Below are 8,602 nucleotides of genomic sequence, written 5' to 3'. Positions count from 1 at the left end.
GCTGACTTAATGGTACACACTGCACGTATGGTAGCAGCAAGAAGATCCTGGATTGATTGACAGATTTCTCTGAATCCTCCTTAGGTGAGTGTGTGTGTGTACATGGTTGTTTGTCCTGGTTGTTTCTGTGTTGCCCTGTGACCCCTGTGACCGGTCCAGGGTGACCCCGCCTCTCACCCGTTGACCACTAGAGATAGGCACCAGCACCCCTCCCAACTCCACTAGGGACAAGCATGATAATGGATGGGTGGATGGATATTTATGTCTTGAATAGAAAAACGTAGAGTTTTCTATGGCATTAGCATTATTCTTTGGACCAAGAGGGCGTGCAAGTTATGTTTGCACCATTTTACTGTTCTTTACAGTATCCAGGGGCAACATGACCTCTAGAACGTATTTCGTCACAGCGTAGTTGTTTTATTTTGAAAATCTCCCAGGAAGCGCATTGCGCCTTTAAAACTTGATGCTAATATCTGTCAAATCTTCAGTAAAATGCCGGCAGCCGTCATCCTCACGGGGCACTGCGCTGGAGTTAGCGTGCCAGTTACCCGCCGGGCTTTACCCATCCGTGTTCCTCCGTGTAAATGGCTCTTTCAGGAGGTTCCCTGCGGCGTAGAGGACTGCTCACCGGAACACTGCGTCTTCTTCTGCAACCATGCGTTTATTTCCCTATGCAACACTCGCGCTGCAATGACAAGTGGGTTGAATGAAGTAAAAGTCGGATGTAGACATAATTCCATGGACCAACGAGAAGGAGAAGCAGTATCTAGAGCTAATAACTAGTTTAACCTAAATATTGCAGCGCTCTATGGATGGATCTCTGGGACATAACTGCATCAGACGGCTGCTTTCATGCTGTTCAACTTTGAAGGACAGTGCTGCAGTAAGGAACCTTTGTCTTCACCAGCTGCTGCTGCACCTGATTTAAAAAAACAAAAAAACTCATAATCCATCAGCCTATGCAACAGGATAAGAGCAACAAGCTTTACATAAACTGGATCTTTTCTGACCTTTGATGTTCTGAGGGGTCAATGACAAGGCCAAAAGGGAGATAGTCTAAAGGACTGTGTATACTGGCCATTACACCCCACCTTGCCACTCTGTCTCTGGGCTAATACTTGCGATGCTGTTTGAATTTTCCTTGAACTCTTGAGACCTGGACTGGATGCTGGAATCAGTGATTCTAAAGGAGATGGACTGAGAACCTTGGCAGGCTTTGGATGCCATACCAGTTTATAACCAACAGATTATATCACCTGACATGCTGTGATCAGCAGTACACAGTCAAGCAGAACAGCATAAAGGTTTTTGACCTCTTACTTTTTTCTAGGAAAAAAGAACTCTTAGCTCATCATGTTTCTGAACTGTGGTCAACCGTTGCCTCTGCTTAGTGACAAGGATGTACCCCCTCGTGTTACAGAAAACTTCATCCTTTCAGGCTACCGGTTCCCAAACTACAGCCTGAGGGACTGCTTGTTGTCAGCATTCAGGCCTACCAATGAAACAGGAAACTTCTGGACACACTTCCTACCCATCTTCATTTTTGCTTACTACTTTCTACAGATGTTTAGTTGGGATGGTGCACCTGATGCCGACGCCCCATTCTTTTACCCAATGTGGAACTACTTTATTGGGGTGTTTTGTCTGCTCCTGGCCAGCAGCATGGCCCACTTGCTGAACTCAATGTCTCTGGTCGTAAGGGAGGTTTGCTTCTTCGTTGATTATGGCACAATCAGTGCCTACACAGTTGGCTCATCATTGGCGTACTACTACTACATCCATCCTCGGGCAGGGATAGTGGAGAAAGAAGACAAGAACGGCTCCCGTTTGGACATAAACCACAAGCGTAAAGGGTTTTTATTACCCAACGCCATGCCGGAATTCAACCTGTTTTTTGAGACCTACTACATGCCATGTGCATGTGTTATAGCAATCATATGTGTTTTATCCTGCTGTAACACTCGTCAGAGGTGGAGGGAGCATCGATACATCATACGGACCCTGGTTTTCCTGCTGCCATTCCTAATCTCCTCCACACCGGTCTTCTACCGTGTCCTCACCAGATCGCCTTACTCCACCACCACGCCTTCCTTTGCTGCCTCCATCACCATGCCCAACTTCTTCTATCGCCACTCTCTCTGGCTGCTGGTGTCGGCCCTGTTCAACATCAGCAAGTTCCCAGAGAGGCTGGCTCCAGGTCGATTTGACATCTGGGGCCACAGCCATCAGTGGTTTCACTGCTGCACATTTTTGTCCATCCTCGACGAACTTCACATGATCCAGGCTGAGGTGAGAGCCATCCTGCTCAATCCTGATTTCCTCTTACCCCCTACCGCGCTCTCTCGCCTACCTGGACCAACCATTGCTTCCACCTATGGAGTGATGCTCCTCCTCCAGACTACCATTGTCTCAATAATTGCGTGTTTCTCCTGGCATGCAAACTGTATCTACGGCCCTCAAAGGGACCAGCTAAAGAAACAAATGAAAATTGACTAATGCAAGAGACGTCTTTCTTTATTACTGTGAAAGATGATTTCCATATGCCTAAAAGGTAAGGGTGCACCAATAAATCGGGTCAGATTTCCTTAATTTTGGTGAGATCAGTGATCTGCTAACGTGAAAAATAAATCTTAACTACCTATCTTATCTAACTCCACAAAGATCTGAAAATCAACCATTGTCCTCTTTTGTTCTGCAGTGAGAGAACAAAAGACAGACCCCGCCTACAAGTCACTTCAACTTGTGCAAAATTAACAATATCCTACTTTTGCCAACTTAGTGGCTCTGTATTTTGTGACTTTTCAGACAATCGACCTAAATTGGAATTGACAGGTCAGGTTTTTTTAAAGATTGGTGATTGGCTACAATTGGTGCACCCCTGCCACAAAGCCATGCTATAAGAACTGCACAAGACAATTATTTAAAATCTCTCATGCATTCTGACCCCATCTGGGCCAATTATGATGCTTTCATAGGAAGAAGTAGGAGACTGGAGGAGATGACAGGATTATGTTTGGGCTCGCTACAGGGAAGCTGTCTTGTTGAGTGGATATTTGAAGCCCTTGCCAGCTTTTTTCCCCCTGAGAACAGCTTCATCATGGAATATCTAAAAAGTGAGGATAATAGGATGGACATTTGAGAATAGAGGTTGATATTTGGTTATGAGTCTGCAGGAACTCTGGTTAGAGGTTATGGGTTTTTCTCCCAACTGTTCTGATCATGTCCAACTTTTTATTGCACTGTTGTTTTTTTCATTTCATGCTCTGCTATGTATTTGATTTTCCTCATCTTTGATATTAACGAGACCCATATTGTCTTGCTTTGTCATTTCCTTTTATGGCCTTGGTTAGCTACTCCAGGAAGTGTTATTTCCTCTTTCTTAGCCCTGCAGCAGGAAGTTGCATGGTTTTAAGGGCATCAGCTCAACAGCTGAAACTTTGTATGAGTCTTACTATGAAGCACTTTCAGGGAGCCAGTCAAATTTACCCTGTCTTTTAAAAAAGCCATGCTCATGTTTGAATCTGAAAGGATTAAATTTGTTTGATAAGCATGTTATGATGTCCTGCAGATAGCTTATTTAGCTTTTTATCTAGCTTATTTAGATGTGAAACTCATTCATGGTACATTTGATGCAGTTGCTGCTTGGGTTGTGTCCAGCCTTTAGTCATATTTAGACACCTCTCAGTATCTTTGTCCAAGCATCTTCTTTTCTTTATGTTATCTATCACTCTTTTAGGTTATTAGGTTATTAAGAATGAAGCTAAAGTTGTGTTTTACTTGGAGGGTTAGCTGCTCTCTGCACTTTTTCTTGCCTTTGGATGTAGAGCAATATTTTGCTGGAAATAGCTTCATTTGTCCTTCATTTGCTAAAATCTAAAGGGATAGTTTGGCATACAGGGATTGTTTCTCCTGAGGGAGGTTTTCTGGAGAATTTATCAGTGATTAGGTGCAGTAGATGTTTTCTTTATTGAGCTTTCATTAAAAAGATTGGGTCTGGACCAAATTGGGGTCTGGACCAAAACAGATGTCTACCACTGTAGAACATCTGCAGGGGTTAAGATTTTATGGTGGTTCAACATTATTTTGCAGTTATCTCTTTATTAGACAGTTAGTTCCAAAGAAAATGTTTTTTTACAACACAGATTGTGGAGGTCCCAGTCTTTAACAATTACATTCCCAGAAAAAAACAGAATGTGAGGAGGCTATCTGGTGTGCAAAAACAAATGTGAAAATATTCCAGCTCCTTATGTTAAATGGACATTGATCTAGTAATACTTTACATAACCACATTTACCTTATCACTTTCACAGTCATTCATAGGTATATAGATCAGTAAGCACTGGTAAGGGTTAAGGCACATCAATATGTGGCAGTAGGAACCTGGAATCCAACGCACAACTTTCCCATTGCAAGACACTATTAAAATCTATTTCTATCACTTATTGTCACTATTAAATCACATTCAACTTTACATTCCATTTTGCAAAACAAGTTTCTTTCTGTTATAGGCCGTAGGCTATTATGGCCTTTATTGTAAATAATTCTACATTTCCATGTAAATTAACCTCCATTGCATGAAATAAGCATGAAATTTTCTGGAGCTGTTTTACAATGGTAGGAATCCACACAATGGCTAATCTTTGTTTTTATCCCAGTTGAAGTCAGTTAAGAGGTTAAGTACTGCAGGTTAAACAGTACCTAGTGATATTCTCAACACATAACCACACTTTATGTCATTTTAACAGTGTATTTAAAAGACGGCACATGTCATCAGTCTTCATGTCTTAATACTGTAGCTCAGAGAAAATGACATGGACATGTTTGTTACCGGCCTGACTCGTATTTTTGGGCTGATCTTTACCCCCGTGGTTTGCAAATGACACTGAGACTGTGATATTAGGAAAATAGAATGTTAACCTCACACACTGAAGTCACCTTTATGGAACTTCAATGAAACAGGTTAGGCCTTGTTCTTCTACTGGAAGGTCATGTTCTGTCTGAGTTAAACTGGTTTTTAAACATTAAATAGTTTATTGCATTGCCTGGTTTAGGATTGGTTTTAAACTGCAACAGTTTGTGTTGATGATGAAACTTGAAAAAGAGCAAATGTGTAGAGTTAACTCTGGAAGCCATCTGAAAAAATCTGATGGCTTGGAATGTTCTTCATCAATCCTGTAATCTTGCCGATGCATTCAAGAACACTCAGTAACACAGGAAGTGAAAATTGGATCCATTCCACTCTCTCACAAAACACAACCTGACAACAGAGCTGTCTGCATGGTTAAAGATGTGTTTTCTGCTATATCTTCACAGATGCAGCTAATTCTTACTAATATGTGATATTAATAATATCTTACAATATAGTTGATTGATGTATATTTAAATATAGAAATTATATTATGCACATTTACTTACAATCACTTGCACATGAGAAAATGAGAAGTGGATGCTGTTAGTTTTCAAAAACATGTGTTATAAAGCAAAGGTGAGAAAAAAGGTTTTGTACCTTTGTTTTGGTGCATCTATAAAAGATGTGGATTGTTTGAACATCTCAAGAGTCAGAATATCAAGCAGTTTATACAACAGCCTCATTTTCTTTGGCACCTGGTAAGTAACTGCTTGAACAACACAAGGTGGCAATAATGGCCCAAAGTGACTCCCATCCACCATAGTGTTTAATGCTGCTAAGTTTGTATATGATTGATTGTATGCTTGTACATTAGTTTCAGCAGTCATTTTATTTACTTGTGTTGGAAGCCATGCTAGCTGACAATAATTATGTTTCCAATTGTAAGCGAACATTTGAAATGTTGCAAAAAAAATTGAATTTGATGTTTCCATCTTGTAGTTTGAAGTGACTCAACCAGGCTAATTTAATCAGTTGTTGATGCTGGGTAAGCAAAATAAACAAGATCTAGCGGTTGCAAACTGGCATGGACTATACACGCCTAGTGTAGAAAGGATTGCCAGCTCCATTGTCAGTTATCCTTTCCACAATGGATTGATGACAGTCCATTGTAGGACACAAAGTCAGAACACAATTTGACTTTGTGGTCTGGAAAATTCAAACTCCTGTAAAGGATTCTAGTAAGATCACAAAAGTCCTAGCTAAATTGACACAGTTTATATTACTGTTCTAATATTTCAATTCATTCAGAAAGAGTCAAAATATCTGGAGTTATTGAGTGACAAACACATGGAAACAAGGAGTTAGAAAACAAGCCAGCGGTACTGTATTTCACTGACACATCAGGTTAGCTCTACTTTCCCTATAACAGATAGTCATAGAGAAATATGACTTTAACAGATAGTTATAGGGATTCATCAGGTCTATAGCTAAGGTGAAGCGATGTTTCTACCTCAGAACAACATCTGTGTCAATCATTGTGTGACTGAGAGAAAGCATAATTGAAACAGACTTTGTTTTCGCCTCTTCACTGAATCCATTAATGTTTAAGCAGTATGTGAATGTTAGCACCAGACTACTTTATCTTACTTTGTGATGTACTCAGGGTTGACTCAAGAGGGATTCAAATGCATTATTTAGACGTGCTTTTAATTATGAAGTACTTGAGAAGGAGGACATAATGCAATACATTATGCTGCAATACAGCAGCACAGTGTTGCTGCTGTAAAAATCGTGTTATGTGTTTCATTAAATAACACTATTACTTATCATTTAAGTTGTTTTGAATAAATCATACAAATAACCATTGTTGTTTACTTATTTTATTTTTCTTGTGCTTGTACTATTGATGGCAAATATTATTTTTTATGTCTGACCTGCCTGCATTAGTGATGGGAAGTTTGGCCCTTTTCAGAGAACTGGCTTCCAAAGAAGAATTGGCTCTTTCTGCTACTAAGTGGTTCTTAATGTATTATCATCAGCAGTCTAATATTTTAGCTGATGAGACTTACTTAGTATGTTATTTACTTTACATACTAAATAAATATGAATACTTAGTATGTTAATAAATTCTTTTGCATTTAATGATTTTGTAAGAATTTGTATGCTTTTCACATTTGCCATGTTTGTTCTGTTACGGAAGCAGGCATTCTCACATTTGTATATTTTCATCAAACTTAATTTTTATTTAACAAAAAAACACATGAACAAAACACTGCAAACAAATCTGCCAAGCAGAATCATAATAATATGTCCTTAAAATGCAGCCAAATCCTGTTTTTGTGGGAGACCCAACACTAATAGCTACCATCAAGTGCTACCTACAGAAATATACAGTTCCATCAGAAACAACCAATTAGAGCCTCTAGGAGGGTCTGAGCGCTGTCAGTCACCCTCATGTATGTGCCGATCACAGACTCCTCTCTCTGCTACGCTACAGCTGGTTGACCACACCAAAGTCTGCTATGAATGCTATGGCAAGTTAGCATGATCACCAATGATAGCAGATAAACAGTTTTCCTGTAACTGGAAGTTGTTTCTTTGGTCCTATCACACTGAGCAGCGAATACATGAGAGTCATTGACAACCCTAAGGCCCTCCTCCTGGCTCTAACTCAGGGGTGTCAAACTCCAGTCCTCAAGGGCCGCTGTCCTGCAGTTTTTAGATGTGCCACAGATAGAAAACACTGGAATACAATGGCTTAATTACCTCCTTCTTGTGTAGATCAGTCCTCCAGAGCCTTGCTAATGACCTAATTATTGGTGCAGCAGAGGCACATCTAAAAGTTGCAGGGCAGTGGCCCTCCAGGACTGGAGTTTGACACCTGTACTCTGTTTGTTTTTGATGGAGCGATGTATTTCTTCAGACAGCAATAGTAGCTTTGGCAGGAGGTGTTTCTTCATTAAAAGAAAGTGATTGTTGTCCACCTCTTTAACACTCAGTAATATGACAGGTTCAAGCTGACTTCAGCAGTTTAAATGAACTCAAACTGAAAATGTTGATATCCAGCATAGTTAGTGGATATGATCAGTTCTGTGCTGTTCAGGAACATCTGACTTCTGCAGCACACTACTGGATTTTTTTTCCAGTGTCCAGAAACACTAAATATGGTTTACTCCTGTTGCTTTATAGGTCTCATAGTTGTTTGAAATAGATCCAGATAGACTCACCAAACCAGTTGTGAGGCGGACTCATACTGCTACCAGGATCTACTTATTTTCCTAAGAAGAACTTGGTTATATACGTCTTCCTGTCAAAACTGAGTGATAAGAGAACTCAGTTTTCTCTTTTCACTCAGATTGTCTCAGGACAATCCTGAGTCCTCAGGATTGTCAGTGGCTTCACAGAACCCTTTACAAACTTTGTGTTGTTTTGCAGAGCAGCAGCCGAATGCTGAACAGAAAAGGGAAGCAGTCTGTGGTGCTTCCCTTTTCTTCACTGCTGCTAATGGTGACCTGACACCACACTGCTTTCAAAGCGGTAGGTGTGTCGCTTTGAATAATTCAAATGTCCTCATGAAAGTAGATTTTTTGTGCTGATTTGCAAGAGCAGTCCTTCCTTCTCTCCCCTCAGTCTGGTGGATTATTTATTTCTGGATATGTCCTGTAGGTCTGGTGGACCTTGAGCAGAGTCATGCATGTGTGCATCACATGCAGCTTGCTTTTTATGGCAACCTCCACCCCTCCCTTCACACTG

General features: G+C 40.5%; 1 protein-coding gene across 1 annotated transcript; it reads left to right on the top strand.

The window, feature by feature from the left end:
• The first annotated feature begins 248 nt into the window (after positions 1 to 248).
• Positions 249 to 6,711, top strand: paqr9 (progestin and adipoQ receptor family member 9). Its single transcript, XM_014974245.2, has one exon. The coding sequence runs from the start codon at positions 1,354 to 1,356 to the stop codon at positions 2,494 to 2,496; it is 1,143 nt and encodes a 380-aa protein (XP_014829731.1). The 5' UTR covers positions 249 to 1,353; the 3' UTR covers positions 2,497 to 6,711.
• The last annotated feature ends 1,891 nt before the right edge of the window (positions 6,712 to 8,602 follow it).

This window comes from Poecilia mexicana, unplaced genomic scaffold (genome assembly GCF_051168715.1).
Source record: "Poecilia mexicana isolate PSO_F unplaced genomic scaffold, ASM5116871v1 scaffold_18, whole genome shotgun sequence".
Taxonomy (NCBI): Eukaryota; Metazoa; Chordata; class Actinopteri; order Cyprinodontiformes; family Poeciliidae; genus Poecilia; species Poecilia mexicana.
Note: the sequence above shows the minus strand (reverse complement) of the source record. Positions and strands in the feature narration are given on the sequence as shown.

Bases quoted from the DNA above. Each gene is read 5' to 3' on its own strand.
- paqr9 (XM_014974245.2), top strand. From the start codon at position 1,354: ATGTTTCTGAACTGTGGTCAACCGTTGCCTCTGCTTAGTGACAAGGAT.